This window comes from Stigmatopora nigra, chromosome 8 (assembly GCF_051989575.1).
Source record: "Stigmatopora nigra isolate UIUO_SnigA chromosome 8, RoL_Snig_1.1, whole genome shotgun sequence".
NCBI classification, from domain to species: domain Eukaryota; kingdom Metazoa; phylum Chordata; class Actinopteri; order Syngnathiformes; family Syngnathidae; genus Stigmatopora; species Stigmatopora nigra.
The window spans coordinates 2,721,526-2,740,311 of NC_135515.1; the positions used below are offsets into that span (position 1 = coordinate 2,721,526).

The 18,786-nt window shown below is 37.0% G+C and overlaps 1 protein-coding gene across 1 annotated transcript in view; it reads left to right on the forward strand.

The window, feature by feature from the left end:
- Positions 1–18,786, forward strand: part of robo1 (roundabout, axon guidance receptor, homolog 1 (Drosophila)) — a 133,668-nt gene that overhangs the window by 103,870 nt on the left and 11,012 nt on the right. The window contains exons 8-21 of the mRNA XM_077722325.1: positions 6,902–7,026; positions 7,291–7,462; positions 7,958–8,157; positions 9,402–9,483; positions 9,579–9,747; positions 10,399–10,565; positions 10,672–10,793; positions 12,770–13,001; positions 14,641–14,762; positions 15,101–15,272; positions 15,348–15,551; positions 16,724–16,750; positions 16,885–16,927; positions 18,397–18,551. Coding sequence (XP_077578451.1) covers positions 6,902–7,026; positions 7,291–7,462; positions 7,958–8,157; positions 9,402–9,483; positions 9,579–9,747; positions 10,399–10,565; positions 10,672–10,793; positions 12,770–13,001; positions 14,641–14,762; positions 15,101–15,272; positions 15,348–15,551; positions 16,724–16,750; positions 16,885–16,927; positions 18,397–18,551 — 1,992 coding nt within the window. The remainder of the gene's footprint in view (positions 1–6,901; positions 7,027–7,290; positions 7,463–7,957; positions 8,158–9,401; positions 9,484–9,578; positions 9,748–10,398; positions 10,566–10,671; positions 10,794–12,769; positions 13,002–14,640; positions 14,763–15,100; positions 15,273–15,347; positions 15,552–16,723; positions 16,751–16,884; positions 16,928–18,396; positions 18,552–18,786) is intronic.

An 18,786-nucleotide genomic window follows, 5' to 3' on the forward strand; every position in this document is an offset into this window, starting at 1 on the left:
AGATTTATACAAGTGGCATTTCTCAAGAGAACCCGCCACCATTTGCATTTTAAACCGGCACGATGGTCTTTGTAAACATCTCTGCGTCGCCTCATGTGGCCTTCCCCATTGGATGTCTTATTAACACGGTTCAAATATAAAGCAGTTGGTCACAGACCGTGAGCATTCAGAAAGACCCCATTCAGAGTAGCTGGGAAGACTTTGGCTGGGATTGGTCCAGAATCCCCCTTGAGATGTTTGAAGGAACACAGGGGCCATTTAACAGCAAACTAATGGGAATGCTGGGAGTTGTTTCGCCAAGAGAGCGAGAGAGAGAGAGCCGAGGGGGGGTTGGGTGTAAGGATGGTGAGTCGGCGTCTCGCCGCCGATGCGGAACGTCTTGGGAATTGGGACTTGCGGTGGCTCGGCGGAGAGGTTTTCCGCTGTGAGGTCAGCCATATTAATGTCACTTCCAGCAGTCGGCGGTGTTCAGATATAACGAGACGGGGCAATTCTAATCCCGAGCCAATTCCCCCTAGCCTGTCTACGAACACATGCACTTGGTACACACATGGCTACCCTTTAGCAATTATTCCTTCATTTTCTCTGCCTGACAGGGTCCTTTTAAATTGGTTCGGGGAGTACGATTAGCTTCAACTAGCCGATATTTTGTCAATACATCAAGTCGTCTGATACGTTTTTTGTTGAAAGCTTAGTTAATGGAAGAGAAAAGGTATATTATGGGGTGTTGTTTAGTTGAGTAGACTGTCTTTGTATTGTGGAAGAATGGAAATCAATTCAGATGAAGAACGTGTTTGAATGTTTTCCATCTTAGACACTGGAAAACTACGAAAAAATACTTGAAAACTACGAAAAAATACTTAAACTACGGAAAAATACTTGAAAACTACGAAAAAATACTTGAGAACTACGAAAAATACTTGAAAACTACGAAAAAATACTTGAAAACTACGAAAAAATACTTGAAAACTACGAAAAAATACTTGAAAACTACGAAAAAATACTTGAAACGAAGGGATATCACTTTAATCATAAATGCTACTTCTGATAGTTCAATTGATAGACTATGAAGGCATCAGAGGTGGAAGTTGTGGCCAATGTGTAGTCCAGCTAATTACAGACTAGTGGTCTATAGTCCCTTGCCTGGAAATAACATGCTTCTAATTACAGGAAAGGAAAGAAAGGGGAGTAAGTGCAGGGCTTATCCGTCGCAAGTCAGCCAAAGTAAGGTATAAGTAGTGGGACGTCATCCTAATTGGGGGCTGAAAATACTGCACTGGCTCACTGTTATGCCAAATAGACTTCAATAAGTGTTATTTACAAGAGGACTAATATTTAAACTGACTTGGTTTTAGTGTATTTAGGGATAAACTAAACGCGTTATAGTTTTGAGGATTTTTTTTAAGGTTTTGAAGGATTCTAAAGTGTCCTTTATAAACATTTGTAATTTCACCATTGTTGTTTTAAACCAGAAGGGAGTTTAGATTGATGATATATGTGTCAAAGTGGAGGGGTGGGGGCCAAATCTGGCCTGTCACATCATTTTGTGAGGCCCGGGAAAGTAAATCATGAGTGCCGACTTTGTGTTTTAGGATCAAATTAAAATGAAAAGTATAGATGTATATTACATTTCCTGATTTCACCCTTTTAAATCAATAATTGTCATTTTTTAATCATTTTTTTCTGTTTTTAGTTCAAAAATCATTTTGTAAAATCTCAAAATATATTTTAAAAAAAGCTAAAATAAACATTGTTTTAGATCTATAAAAAACTGAATATCAGGTATTTTAATCCAGTTCTTTTAATCCATTTATCAAAAAAAATCGAAATACTAAATCTAAAATGATCCGGCGCACATTGTTTTAACTTGAATAACATTTCTAAGGATCACTATAGTCTTTTTAATACTAAAACAGGTAGAACATACTATAGGAAGTCAACTTCAAGTGGTTTTGGTGTATTCTAATGACTACTGACCACACTAAATCCGCCTGTATGACAACATATGTTAAATTTAGATCCCACATTGCTATAATTCACTTGTCTTATTATATAATATAGCATGAAAAAAATAGCATTCACAGGGCGTATCCCACCTCCCTCAAATCAAATCCACTTTGAGCCCCAGAGAGAAACCAAAGGGGGGATTTTAACACCCTCCACGGTCAGACTATTGCCGAAACAATGTAGCCAGTGTGCAAACGCTTGCCCTCGGGCTGTTTTTCTTTCGATACACGCCACTCTCGTTACTAACTAAATCGGCGAATTGTTGTTTTACACGCGTCTCAGTCGGCTACACCTCTCCGGGACTTATAAATATGTCAGGAAAAATATTCCCCTTTAATTGATGCCGGAAAGCCACCAAAGTATAACTAAGACTTTAGCTTGAAGCCATGTGCCAAGTCGATACTTTAGCTATTGAGACGACAAGGACGTTAAATGTAGAAACCTTTACAAGGCGGAGTTTTTTCTGAGTTTTTTTAGTTGGATTATACTGACAATTTGTACTTTTTTTTGGAACAACTCAAGACTTTTGAGGGTATATGGCAGGGATGGGCAAACTACGGCTCGCGGGCCACATCCGGACCTCTAGGCTTTTTAATTCGGCCCGCCGATGTTGTCCAAATATTTTTTTATATCCCCAAGATGGCGCCGTCACGCAGAAGCCAGTGGCAGTAGCTCTGTCCACTCTTATTTGTTTTTTTTTTTGTGTTTTACAGCCTCTCTATCTTTTTTTAAATGACATTTTAATTTCTTAATACATACTTTTGTACTTTACTTTGTACTTTAAACTTTTTACTTTAAAGATGATGAGTGATGAGTATGTTAATACTTAATAGTCCTTTTTTTCAGTTTTTGTTTCCTATGTACTGTTAACGGATGCACTTTTTTATGTGTATCATATCTTGTGCTGACCCCGCCCATTCGTCAACATTTTTAAAGTCAATGTGGCCCCCGAGCCCAAAAGTTTGCCCACCCCTAGTGTATAGGGTACATTTTGAGGTTTTCCACTTATCTTAAGTTCTCCAATGCAACTTTACTTTTATGATTTGTTAGTTTTGGTTCTTGTTTCATTTTGGCAGTCCCCTTATATTACAATTATTACAATTATTTTATCTAAAACTTCAAACTTTTTGGCCTTAAGTGCAATCTGTCAATGCTCAAAGATTCGATCGTGCAAAAGCATTAGAATTAATTTGATAATCCGATATTTTCCCTGAACCATTTTTCTTTATTGTAGTTGAGAATGTTTTTAAATGGAGTTTGAGTCCCTAGAGCAATGTTACTAACAGCCTGTGCTAAAGAGCCCTGAAGGAGACTTAAAGGCAGGAACTTTCTTGTCAGCGGCGTGCATGCTGTTGATAAAACACTTAAAATCCCAGCTGGGCGACCACATTTTAAACACAGTTTTTTGGTGGTGTGTGCGTATGTGCATATGGTTTTTCTCAGCCATCTGACTCACTTTTTACAACACCCTCGTATTCCAAGTAAGCACAAATGCATGGTAAAACTCTATTAAGTTCATTTTCTGAATATAACTAAAATAACGGCCTTTTTTTCTGAATTTATTCCCTAAAAAGACAAACCATTGACAGGACACTTTATAAATGGGGTTATTTAAACTTATATATAATATTACAAAGATGTTAATGCCAACTTTTTATGTTACATTTTATAGTGTGTCAAAGTGGTGGCCAGGGGGCCAAATCTGGCTCGCCGCATCATTTTTTTGTGGCCTGGGAAAGTAAATCATGAGTGCCGACTTTCTGTTTTAGGATCAAATTAAAATGAAGAGTATATATGTATATTAAATTTACTTATTTTCCTCCTTTTAAATCAATAATTGTCATTTTTTAAATCATTTTTTTCAGTTTTTAGATCAAAAATCATTGTAAAATCTAAGAATATATTTAAAAAAACACTAAAATAAACATGGTTTTAGATCTATTGAAAAAACTGAATATTCAGGGCTTTAAATCCAGTTCTTTTAATCCATTTATAAAAAAAAAATACTAGTTTTTGTTTCTCTAGTCTGCAATCTTAATTATTTCTATATCTATCACTCATCATTACTTTGTATTGTCTCATTTGAATAATGTGCATAACATAATTTATCCAAAAATACCGATTTATTTTTATGTTACAACCCTAGTAATGAAACAATATTAAATCTAGGTTACATTGACAAATGTGCGTCAATCTTCTCAAAGTTTGCCTTTTTCATTTTATTGATCTGTTTACTGACAAACAACTAAAAAAATGTAACTTCCTAGACAGAGACAGACACTATTTCATTCAAAACTCAGACGTGTGGGTGTTGTGTGGGTTCTTTTGAAATTCCAGCTTTCATGATAGAAAATAATGAACATCTTCACAAGGTGTTGGTGTACATCTACATTCTAAATTGTACAAACCAGTCAAAGGCATAGGAGGGGGGGACGTAGCTTAAGTTCATTATAACGACTGACAGCGTTTATGTTTCCGTGGGAGCACGTAGATTAGATAAGGTAAGCGATCGGCTGTGAGAGATTTATGACCTCGGAGTGACAAGTTAACGTTCACCTTGCATTTTTATGGAGCTCAGCCCACATTTGTAAGCATCTCTCAGCTGCTGGGTGAAGACTCCCATGGAGGGAGTTAGAAGCGTTTATCGTGTTTGGGAAACGTTCCATCATGTTGTCATTTTATTTAGCTTAATTCAAAAATATTGCCCTTGTGCTGAGATGTTTTTTTTCTCTTAATCTGCAACCTTCAGCATAACAACTGGGGGGTTCATTGTGTTTTTCTTGCTGTTTACAACAATGAAATGTATGTGTTTTTGGTATTAGAGGGAAATAATGTGTATTAGGGATGTCCTGATATGATATTTTGTACCGATATTGGGGTCTGATATGGAATATTGTCATTAATCTTGACATTTTTTGCATTATTTTTTTACTGGATGAAAAATTCTGGCATAGGATCGAAGATTTTTGCATTATTTTTTTACTGAGTGAAAAATTCTGGCATAGGATCTAAGATTTTTGCATTATTTTTTACTAAATGACACATTTTGGCATCATATCAAATCTTTTAGCATTATTTTTTACTGGATGAAAAGTCCTAGAATCGAATCAAAGCTTTTTAAATTATTTTTTATTGGATGAAAAGTCCTGAAATCGGATCAAAACTTTTTGCAGTATTTTTTACTGGATAAAAAGTCCTGTAATCAAATAAAATCGTTTTGCATTATTTTTTACTGGATGAAAAGTCCTGTAATCGGATAAAATCTTTTTGCATTATTTTTTTACTGGGTAAAACATCCTGTAATCAGATAAAATATTTTTGCATTATTTTTTTTTACTGGATAAAACGTCCTGTAATCAGATACAATCTTTTTGCATTATTTTTTACTGGATAAAAAGTTCTGTAATCGAATCAAAGCATATTTTTAAAAATTGGATCATATTGGCGTCAAAAAAAATCAGGACATCCCTAATGTATTTACATTCTGTTGCCATTGACATCACCTCAGTTTCACATTGTGGTTTTATGTTGTCTTTTTGTTCCTTTTTTTTTTTAGTTGTATCTGGTAAGTTGACTTGTCACCCGTCACCCAAGACAGGAAGCTGTCGCCACTTCACCCCCACCCACCCCCATCCATCCTCTTCCCATCACCACTCCACACGCCAATCATGTCGCCGTTGTCACAGGCAACAGTGACAAAATGGGTAAAAAAAAAAAAAAAAAACTACAAAAAAAAATCCAAACCCCCCCAAAAAACAAAGCACTGGTCATAGGTTCTCCAAGGTAAAGCTGTCTCATCTATTTTTCTATTGTTCCCTCTCCTTTTTAAATGCATTACAAAACTGTGCATTCAATTTGTGGACAAATGGCGTCTTTATTTAAAACGACAGCTTTCCAATTGCTTTTTTTCCAATTCATCACCAAGCCCGTTGTACAAATGATTAACACATTAGTAGGCAGAAAATGTTAAATCCCACCTGATTCTTAAATAGGGAATATGTCCTCATAGTAGAAGGTTGAATGCAATAATGCTGCAACCCATTCATTAAGATGCATGCGTCTGATTGGAGGGCGTCTGCATTGAGCAGATGGGTTAAATTGCGTATTTCCATATAAATGACTTGGCAGCTTTGTAACCTTTGTTGTTTATATTTCTTGCATCTGTGAAGTATTGCTTAGTCTAATGTTGGATTGCTAAGGTTAATTGTAAACAGGATATTTTGTAGGATGTTTGTGCATGTTGTGGTTATAGTAGAGGAACAAAAATAGATTAAATATTATATTTTGATGGGTTAAAATGAAAGGGAGGCGTTAATGTAATGGAGTAAAGGATTATCTCAAGTCAACACTGTTATTTATTCTTTTTTAATTAGGAATGCAGTGAAGGAAAGCAATTTAATCCAATTTGTTAGTTTAAATCTATAGTTTTTCTTAAAATGAATGAGGTAATTAAGTTATATTTTAACTTACTTTAACATTCAATGTATTTTCTAAGTGTGATACAAATTGTTAATGTAAAATAAGGTTTTGCAGTTTTATTTTAGATAGTGTAGTTAGTATCTGTAGTTCATTTTAGTCATTGAATTCATAGATTTTAGTACTACAAATATATAGGCTTCATTTGAAGTATTTTAATGACGTTTGCAGTTGCATTTGACGAATATACTAAAACAACAATGCACCAAAAATACCCTGATTTACCAAGATAAATTTCCTTTTACATTAACCAAAACTATGAACTCACCATTTACTGACAATTAACCTCTAAAACAATTAAAATTGCCTATATATACTAGAAGCAATACCTTTATAACGCCACCCCCCAAAATGAATTAACACCTATACTTACTTGTACTTCATGTTGTCTAATAATGTAAATTTGGCTGTTCTGCAGTGCCACCAGCGTTTGTAGTGCGACCAAGAAATCAAGTGATTGGTGTCGGCAGGACCGTCACCTTCCAATGTGAGGCAACGGGGAACCCTCAACCGGCAATCTTTTGGCAACGAGAAGGAAGTCAGGTAAACGACCCAAAAAAAATGAAGAAAATCGAATCCTGGCACACACTGATGCAATTACTATTATATCATTCAATTACTTCTTAATCATACTGTATCACATATTAACTTTTCCTATTCAACACAATGAAAAAGGCATCTAACCTGTGATTCGGGCACTTTTTAATACATTTTACATGCACTGATCTTTTAACTATAAAACTTTTGGTCAATTTAAACATGATGGCAAGATTCAATTGTTTCGGATCTACTTTGTTTCACTTTCAGAACCTGCTGTTTTCCTACCAACCGCCACAACCGTCGAGTCGTTTCTCCGTATCGCAAACGGGGGATCTGACCATCACCGGCGCCGAACGCTCCGACGTGGGTTACTATAGTTGCCAGGCCCTAAACATTGCCGGGAGTGTCATCACCAAGGCGTTACTGGAGGTCACCGACGGTAAGTCATGTACAGTTAGACTTGTATGTCCGTCAATGACAGTTAATGTCTGAAACACTAACGCAAGGGCCGGAATTTTAGATATAATATTTAGATTTTTTGTTTTTATTAATGGATTAAAAGCACTGGATTAAAAGCCCTGAATATTCAGTTTTTTATAGATCTAAAACAATGTTTATTTTAGCTTTTTTAATATATTTTTAGATTTTACAATGATTTTTGATCTAAAAACTGAAAAAAAGATTAAAAAATGACAATTATTGATTTAAAAGGGGGAAAATCAGGAAATTTAATATACATCTAAACTCTTCATTTTAATTTGGTCCTAAAACAGAAAGTCAGCGCTCATTATTTACTTTCCCGGGCCGCACAAAATAATGTGACGGGCCAGATTTGGCCCTCACCCCTCCACTTTGACACATGTTCTCTAACTTCAATCTTATAAACTTTTAAAATAAAGATTATCTAAATTCTTCCTTTTTTCTGCTCATACAGCTGTATCCGACCGTCCACCCCCAGTCATCCGGCAAGGCCCGACCAATCAAACGGTGGCAGTAGACGGCACAGTCTTCCTCAGCTGTGCTGCATCGGGCAATCCCACCATTTTATGGAGAAAAGATGGCGTCCTGCTATCCACCCACGACTCGCGAGTCAAGCAGCTGGATACTGGCGCTCTACAAATACGTTACGCCAAGGTGAGTCCAGTAGATGTTGGAGTAGATGACCAATCACCTATCTTCTCAAAATGGCTTTTAAAGAACCCGTCCCCCCACAGTTTTGCAAATAACAAACTGTCACTGGCTTGTCTATACCATTTTTGTTCACTGTCAGGTAGGGGCTTTTGTGTGGGTGGGGGGGCGAGAAGTGAGTGGGCGGTCTTCTGTCCCCTCTACCCCAACAGTGGGTCAGAGTTCACGTCAATTTGCGGTGTGGTGATGACTGCTGGCGTACCTTGTGGTTTAAAAGATCGCAGTGCGAGTGGACTTGTGGTGAAAGCAATGTGAGGGAGGAGGTGGATAGGGGGGGAGACCCCCCCCCCCACAACCCCCCCAACTGCCTCCAACACACATACACACAAATTGGTGTAGGCACTCTCCAATAATGACGGTATTACTTCTCCCATTTTGTGTTTTTAGGGAGATGATTGTCACAGGCGAGGGATTATTTATTTTTTTATTTTTTAGCCACAAATAGGACACATTGTTTTGCTGTTTTTTTAAAGAAAATATTTTTGCCATAAAGTATATAGAATTGCTGCAAAATACATTTGACTAGTTGGGAGTGCTCATTAATCCTATTCAGTGGTTTAAATATTATGTTAAATCCTTAAATAATAGGATTAAATAAGTGTAATATTAATCAAAATATGACTTTAGTAAATATATGACTGCATTAAGTGGCTTATATTTTTTTTATACGAGTTTTAGTGGCAAACTCCACTTCACTATTAGTCCTAGTTTGGCAAATAGTGAAAACTTATTCCACAATTTAGATAGTTATTCCAGTTCTATGTGGAGTAAATTGCAGTTTATTTCTGATTAATGCCTTTTCCTTTACAACATATCCGGTGTTTTTAAAAAATATTCACTAAATAATGGAAATAGTTAGTTGTTTTGTTTCATAAAGTGATTTTTTACATACCTGTGTATATTAATACTTTAACACATTCTGTAGGCCTTAAAAGTTAGCACAAAACAGGTGTAAAGTGGGTTAGAAATAGCTTTCCCTCCAATTAGTCTATCTTCCTTTTTCCATTTGGCGTCTGCCACTCAACCTTCCACCCAAGACATGATAGCGAAATGATCAAAAAATGACAGCTGTGCTACTCAAGACTGACAGCCAGCCTGCTGCTTGGGGGGCGAGGAAGGAAGGAAAGAACAGGAAAGTGTGTCAGACGCTAACAAATCATTTCTATTTTCTACAAATGTCTTTTTCCCAGTTGAGTGACTCTGGATACTACACCTGTATCGCGTCCACACCTGGTGGCGAGGCCTCGTGGAAAGCCTATCTCCAAGTTCAGGGTAAATAACTACAATAATATGTAATGGTGTTTTACTCAAAAGATGGAATTCATCATAAGTGGATTAATGATGTCATGATGTGTTCATCCAATCAGAGTTTGGAATTCCTGTGCAGCCGAATAGACCCACCGACCCTAATTTGATACCGAGTTCACCGTCGAAACCAGAGGTCACAGAGGTCACCCGCACCTCAGTTACGCTCTCCTGGAAGCCGAACCCGAACACAGGGGCCACACCCACATCATATGTCATTGAAGCTTTCAGGTAAGCATTTATTTGTGAGAAGAAATGGCATTGGAAATGTAGTTCTCTAAATTTTGTGACTTTTATTTTGATTGAAAATCCACAAAAGCCTAAAATATTTTTTTACAAAAGTAAAAATCTCACTGAATTTAGGTTTACAGTAATCTATCTCTAAATTCAGTTTTTTTCTGTTTGCAGATGAAAACAAATACTTTTTTCGGAATAAAATAAATATACAGTCTACTCATTTTGTAATGGATTTTAGAGAATTAAAATAGGCAAAATCTAACCTTCATGCTTCATTTAGATTAGATTAGAACTTTATATCATCCCATATTTGGGAAATTTCCTTGTTTGCAGTAGCAATACAGACACATAAGACATTGTAGAACTAGTTAAAAAAATTGGAGCCACATACAAGTTGGAGACATTTTTTTTGTTAAAAATAAACAAAATCTTCTCACAATATTTCTTACTAAATCCTGTTTTGCCTATTTTTTTTGTTATTACATTACAGAGCAGGCAAAAAAACTCAGTTTACCCAAAATGATTATTTGACTCTCCTCAAATGTCTTTTATTTAGCTGAATTAAAAAAAATCAAGTTCCACATGTTTTTTCAACATTTTTAAAATCTAAAATAATAACAATAATTCAATATTTTTCATCCACAGTCATGCTTCAGGCAGCAGTTGGCAGACACTGGCAGAACATGTAAAAATGGAATCCTTAGTCCTAAAAGGTTTGAAACCCAGCGCTGTTTACCTCTTCCTAGTCAGAGCGGCCAACGCCTATGGTCTTAGCGACCCAAGTCCAATCACAGATGCGGTTAAAACACAAGGTAAGACACTCCAACTTCAAAATATTAACTTATAATAACTCAAGCCATCAATCAACTCCCTCCATTTAAAGTAGACCTCCCACTAAAAATGTGTACCCCTATGCAGACATCCCCCCAACCAGCCAAGGCGTGGACCACCGTCAGATCCAGAGGGAACTGGGCGAAGTGGTCATCCACCTCCACAATCCCACCATCTTGTCGTCATCATCTGTCAGGGTGCAGTGGACGGTGAGAAACATTTTTTGGTCCATTTTTCTATGAAAACAAGCGCCAATGTCGAAAAGTTCATTGGAGGATGACAGCCAATGAATGAAGTGCTTTTAAAAGTCTATTCGGCTTAAGCCTATGATGATGCGCCTCTTTTTAAAACTTCATTTTGGCGCAATGGAGGGTACTTGGTGTGCCAATTTGTGCCCCAAAAAACGGATTGAAAACAGTGGGCGACTGTTAAAATAATACGAGCACAAAGGAATAAGAGGCCAAGTCTCTTAAGTGAAAATGGCTTGCAGATGTTGAAAAGTAGTGTTAAAAAACCCACCTCTTAGTTTTTGTTCGATAAAATTGTCCTTTTTTAAAGAAAAAAAATGTCACTCGAATTTTTTTAGTATTTTTTTTTACGTTGTTGGAATATTTTTCAAACTCGTATACTTGTAAATCTTAATATTGTAATTTTTTTTTAAATTTCATTTTGTGAACCACTTTTTCCTCACTAGGTTCACTGAGGGTGCTGGAGCCTATCCCATATTGCTGCAGTCGCCCACAGTCAATTTCTATTGCATTTTAATCTCGGTATACCCCCAAAAAACACACAAAATTAACATTTTTTTGTGGAGATGGGAATTATTTCCATTTTTTTCCCTAAAAACATTCGCTTAAACCCAAAATTCAACCAACTACTTTTCCCTTTTCCTCCAAACTCAATCATCTTTCCAATTCATTTATTCCCATATTTATTCCCCTTAAATTCCCTTTGTTTTGTCCTCACGAGCTAATCATAACCACCTGAGCTGGCAGCTTTTTTTAATAAGAAATAAAAAATAGAAAAAGCATGTTTTAAAAGCAGCACCATTCACCTTCCACTGAGATTTACAAGGATATTATCCCGGTGGTTACGACATATCGTAAAAAAACATGCTTTAATTAAACAAAGCGAAACTCCCTAGGTGAGCCTATAGTCCATCCTAGCCCCTTCTACCTAGTCACCCTCCTTGGCTCACTCTGCCACTCCATTGGAGAGTGCGCTAATCCTGTTCTAACCAGATCCAGACTTGCAGGAACCTCCGTCCAATGACTTCATAGTACGGCTTATGCAATTTGGCTAAAAGTGGAGCAATTGACACACAGTCCGAAAGCATGTTAAAGACTCGACTGGTCGCGTGACAACTTTCGACAGACTCTCAGGTGACCTGCGTTTTTTTGATGCTACTGTGCAGACGAGAATCATTTTTTTCTCCTCCGTTTTAAAGCCTTTTTTGACGTTTATTCCAGGAGAGCTACCGTAAAAAGACTTAGAGTTTGCCACAGTGACTTGTTTACCTCAGACACTCTGTGGATTAAATAATTGTGACCAATTATGACGTTTAAGGATGCAAGGCAAATAATTATAATAATAAACACACCCTAAAAATGGACTGTAAATTCATTTTGGACATTCATAGTTGTGTTAATCTTTGCTATAGCGACACAAAGTCTACTCTTGTATAACATTGAGTTCATGCAAAAGTAACACACAGCTATTTTCATTTCTGCTGAAAATTACGCCAAAATATATGCAAAATTCATAGCTGTCAACTTTGGCCAATTTCTCCCTTCATTAATGATTATAATTCCCATTATTAAGTGATAATAAACCATAAAAATGCAACACAGCACATATTTACTCACATAAGGTGCACTTAAAAGTCTAAAATTCTTTCTAAAATAAACGGTTCGCCCAATAGGATGCGCCTTGTGTATGTACTAAATTCAAGATTCTGTAGATGTCACTGTATGACGCTGATTATGTGGGTACATTGCTTGCTGATGCGCTATATTTATATAGTGATACAAGCATAAAAACATACTTTAAAAAATATATTTGCAATAAATCCTTGTTAACATTCAAACTTAGCCAAACTTCTTATCTTAACTCAGGAGAATTTCATTTTTCAAATCTCCATAACTCAACTGTCTTGCTATGTTTTTCTCCCCCCATTGTCCACTAGGTGGAGCAGCAATCCCAGTACGTCCAAGGTTATAAGGTCATGTACAGACCTTCTCCAGAGGGTTTGGCGCGAAGTGAATGGGCCACGTTTGAGGTGCGAACGCCAGGCGAGGACAGCGCCGTCGTACCGCAACTCCGCAAGGGCGTCACGTACGAGTTCAAAGTGCGACCATTCTTCAACGAATTCCAAGGGACCGACAGCGATGTGAAAATCGGCCGGACTCTGGAAGAAGGTGTGTGTTTTTGTCCATGTGCATAAGCGCTTTAACACTAGCCTGCATGCTCACACGTTTACATGTTTACACTCTTTTATATGCACAGCTTGCATGTGTGCGAGTAGACAACAGCTGTTCACACCAGGCAGTGTGGTGGGTGTATTTATGTGGGGGGGATTATGTTCCAAAGTGCCACATTGAAGCTTGGTAGCGCCTGTATACCAGAGGTGGTACCCCAACACATTATGAGCTCATTGTTGTTGCATCCGCTATCTAGTCAATGGCTTTAGTTTTAATGAGATGGACATACAGGTAAAACATTCTTGTTTTAGGAAAGGGACCAATTGATTAGAGCACAGGTGTCCAAGTGGTGGCCCGGGGGCCAAATCTGGTCCACTGCATCATTTTTTGTGGTCCGGGAAAGTGAATCATGAGTGCTGACTTTCTGTTTTAGGATCAAATTCAAATGATGGATATAGATGTATATTATATTGCCTAATTTCCCCCTTTTTAAATCAATAAGTGTAATTTTTGAAAGCATTTTTTTCTGTTTTAAGGTGAAAAAAACTTCTTGCAACATCTAAAATTAGATAAAAATATATATATTTTTAAATATTTTCTCTTACTAAGAAAAATGTCAAATAATCTATAAAAAAATTAATTTTAATTCAATTCCTTTAATCCATATATTGTTAGATTTTACAAAAGAATTTTTGAACTAAAATCACAGAAAAAAATAATTAAAAGAAATACAATTATTGATTTAAAAGGGGGAAAATCAGGTAATTTAATATACATATATACTCTTTATTTTAATTTGATCCTAAAACAGAAAGTCACCACTCATGATTTACTTTCTCGGACCGCACAAAATGATGCGGCGGGCCAGATTTGGCCCCCGAGCCGCCGCTTTGACACCCTTGCCTTAGAGACTTTGAGTAGTACAAAATGATCACCCAATTTGATAATGTGTTATCCCGTGCCTTTTGTTGGTTACATTTGAAGCAGTGGGCGCGGCGCTAAGCAACGTAACTGCACATTTTTAATTGTGGCCCAGATGGAAAAACAGTGTCTGTCTGCCAGAGTGTTTACTGGAAAGTGTTTTCATGTTTTGGATGTCTTTTGTACTTAATTGAATGCTGCTTTTTTGCTGAAAATGACTGCTTTCACATTAACCACCACCCACACAGTCTCTCTCTCTGTGGCTTGCATTTGTCATTATTTTAATTATCGCTTTAAAAATGTCCACTATTTCACTCCAGAATGAATTAACATCCCGCTGTAAAAAAGGGGAGATGAAACAAAAGCTCAGCTTTTTATTTGTCAACTAAATTATGGGCATCTGAACTCTAAAGGTTCACTTTCAGACCTTCCAGTTAGAATGATTTGGACATCTAGCTGCTAATAACGTTAGAAATGGGATGTACATCACAGAAAATACACTAAAGGGGGAATGAGAGGACTATTTATGCAATAAAAATGTGGAAAAAGAAAATATTTTAATCATATTTTCACGTAGAGTGCATTTTTAAAATGGCAAAGTCAACAAAATAAGGTCCAATGGGAGATTTTTGCTATTTCTTTGTTGTCTCTTCCCCGATTGCAAAGGTGTGTCTAATATATTTTTCTTTTGTCTACATTCCCAACCGCCCATCAGTGCCTAGCGCGCCACCCCGTGAGGTTTCTGTGTCAGAAAGCGGCGACAATGGGACCGCCATCGTGGTCTCCTGGCAACCCCCACCAGAGGAGGACCAAAATGGGGTGGTCCAAGAGTACAAGGTAACAATCCATTTGAGGTTTGGAGGGGGGGATATAAAGCCAAACAAAAGCACTTTTGTGTGCACACATGGACAGTAGTAGTTATCAATTGAATATAACCCCCACCCACCTAAAAAAAAAAATATTGGTAAACAGTACCACCTAGCGGACAATTAAGGGATGATGAAAAGTGGGATTAGTTCTCTTAGGTATCCAAAGTTGTTTATATTGATATAAAACATAGTATTAACAGTTAAATTGATATGGTAATTATTTTATAACATGTTTGGTATAATATAGATGAATAACAATACTTTATTAATTGGATTTTTGATGTTTTTTTGCTTGTTTTGTTGAAGATTTGGTGCTTAGGAAATGAGAGTCGATACCACATCAACCGCACAGTGGACGCCACTACCTTCTCCTTGGTTATTCCTAGTCTGGCGGCGGGGGTCCGCTATGGCGTGGAGGTGGCGGCGAGCACCGGGATGGGCCCCGGGGTCAAGAGCGATGTTACCTATTTTCAACTTGGTGAGTAGAACGCAAGTATTGACAAAAAAAATCAAAAATCATTGCAAAAAAAATACAACTCGGTGTTTTTCTCAGATGCTTCTGGGAGGATGACGGCAGCAGTGGAAGACCCTCAGAATCCCCTATCACAGCAGATATCTGATGTGGTGAAGCAGCCGGCATTCATCGCTGGTATCGGAACGGCGTGCTGGATTATCCTTTTAGTTTTCAGCATCTGGCTGTATCGACACAGGAAAAAAAGGAATGGACTCTCCAGTAGCTATGCTGGCATACGCAAGGGTAAGTCATGTGGATAATTTAGGGGTGGGCAAACTTTTGGGCCCGGGCGGGCGGCACATTGACTTTAAAAATGTGACACAAGATTTTAATCATATAAAAAAGTGCATCCGTTAACAGTACATATGAAACATAAACAGAAAAAAGGACTAAAGTATTAACATACTCATCATTAAAGTAAAAAGTATAAAATGCAAAGTAAAGTAAAAAGATACGATACATATAAAAAAGTGCATCCGTTAACAGTACATATGAAACATAAACAGGAAAAAGGACTAAAGTATTAACATACTCATCACTCATCATTAAAGTTAAAAGTATAAAGTACAAAGTCAAGTAAAAAGGAATGTATTAAGAAATATTAAAATGTAATTTAAAAAAGATAGAGGGGCTGTAAAACATGAAAAACAAATAAGAGTGGACAGAGCTACTGCCACTGTCTTCCGCATGACGGCGCCATTTTGGGGATAAATTAGACAACGTCGTCGGGCCGGATTAAAAGGCCAAGCGGGCCCGGATTTGGCCCGCGGGCCGTAGTTTTCATAGCGGGCAATTCTTATTATATATTGTATATTTTTCCTGATTCAGCACTCAAACTGCATTGAGTGTTTGGAAAAGTATATAATTGCAGCCATGTGAAGTAACAAGAGCGCTTCGGGTAAGGCGAGTTAAGACGGGACATGGGTTCTATTCTGTAGCAATTACAATGCTATATTAAAGGCTGGGATTGAAGCCATTTTCACTATGATTTATTTTCTTCTTCGTCAACGGGGATTTTCTCACACTCAGACTTAATTGCGTCAATAAGTGCATATTTGCCTCAGATGTCTCATTTGGATTGGGTTGGGCTTGGTTTTTTTCGACAATTGGACTACTTTTATGATGAAATATTGGTTATTTATTAGTGTTATGATGACTGATGCATTCAAAGACCATTTTAAGTGTAAATCGGTGCCTTCAATGGTTATTTTAATTTTTTTTTATTCATGCAAATAGTTTTGTGCAAAATTTAATGCAACACATTTTCAATTGCCACCTAAAACGACAAAAATACTTTTCAGTTACCATTTTGATGCCATAGATACAAATATATCGTTATTTAATTGCCCTTTTTAAACATTTTTTTCAATATTTTTCTATTAAATCTGTTTAACTTTATCTCTTTTTTTCTACAGTGCCATCTTTTACTTTCACACCAACTGGTAAGTGTGGGCATGCCCAAACACACACACACACACACACACACACACACACACACACAACTTGGGTTTTTAATGAGTGAAAAGATAATTGTAGTTCATTTTACATGATGTCTTGTCATGTCTTGTCATTCCAGTGGCGTACCAAAGAGGCGGAGAAGGTGTAAGCAGTGCTGGAAGGTAAGAAAAAATACTAACAAACCCATTAAAATGTAACAAAAAAATATTAATAATTATTTTTACATGAATAATGCCTGATCCCTTCAACCAAATAGACTAAATTTGGGTAGGGTGTGCCTCCTCTGTCTGATCTACAGATGGCGTGGTGACACTTTGCAATGTAGTCCAATAGTGGTGTTACATTGGGGGGGTTAACTGGGTGTGTCAGTAAAAAATTTGATGCAACCACTAGGCTGCGCCGTTGTATCACTGCAACATACATGTACTTTATACTGTATGTACATATATATACACGCCCTTATGTGTGGTGGAATGGTACAATGTATATTAGAAAAAACAGTGCAGGTCAAAGTTTGTGCAGAGGGAATACATATTAAGGCAAATGTACATAAATCAAGGTGGTAGAATGAAATTTGATCATAATTATGTTTCATTTTTTGGGTCCAATTGACAGTATGCAAAGTAGGACCTGCAAAAAAATGGAATTTTATGGACTCCATGAGTAGATAATGTGTAGTTCATTGGTGGATGTGTGTTTAAATGAAGTATATTTATATATTTTTATGGTTTTATATTTTGGAGTTGAGTTATTTGGACTTAGTGTGAGCAAGTGAGCTGTATTAAGCATTGTCGGATTGTTTGGAGCATAAGATTTAGCAACATTCCAAGTAAGTATTATCTATTTGTCTAATCCAGGCGGTCTGTTAATACTCACGTGGGCTCAGGGAACGTGTTGTCAAGCTTTGGGCCAGTTGAGCAGACACAATCTGTTTAGATGGGATTTTTATGTTGTGTCTATGTGTCTACTATGTGTGTATCCCAAAAGCAAAAAGTACTACTAAAGCCGGATTTGTAGTTTCCCTCTTCTCAGGATGAATAAACTGTGCATAATCTTCTCTTTCAAATATGATGTTACAGCACTTCGTTGACATTAATACCATTGTGTGCTGCTATGTTAACCAATTCTGTGCAGTTTTATCATTTACAACATTAAGTTATTTTTGCAACTTTTAAAAAAAATATACAAAGACAACTACTACAGCCTATTACTCTTTTTATATGCAATTTTCTCGTATTAATTTGTTGAATTTTATGATTTCATGCATGTATTTTTTCTTAAAAATTAGCAAAATGCTACTACCGTATTTACCGGACTATAAACTGTTTTTCATTTTTTCTTTATATACATATATACTTTGGCCCAGGGTGCAATTTATTCTCTGGAGCCACTTGTGTAAAATTACATTATAATTTAACATGTTAATTCCCCACTAAACCACAAGAGGGCACTCCAAGCCACATGCGAATATATGCAACTTATATATTTCTTTTCTTAGAGTTATATCTAACAAAATTACAAGTTGGTTTCCCGAAATTCCACAAACCTAATGTTAGTGCAGAATATAAAACGCTATACAGCATATAAAACAATATACAATTTAAGCTTTTTCTTGTTTTTATACTTGCAGGCCAGGCCTCCTCAACATGGGCGAGCCTGCCACGCAACCTTGGCTAGCCGACACGTGGCCCAACTCGTGTTCCAACCACAACAACTGCAGCATCAACTGCTGTGCTGCCAGTAATGGCAACAGCGACAGCAACCTGGCCACGTACAGCCGACCCGGTAGGTGAAACACAAAGACGATACACAACTCCAAAAAAAAAAAACACTCCTGCACACACACACAAGACAAGACAAAGGTGGGAGCTGCCAGTAGGAAGTAAAGTGCGATATCTGGGTTAGCTCCCTCGAGAGCTTTTTCTAGTGTGTGTGCCTCCCTCTCTACAAAAGCCACTCGCACAAAGGAAATATTAGGATTAAGAGCAGCAGGCTGTGTTTGATTTCTCCCAGGCAGAAG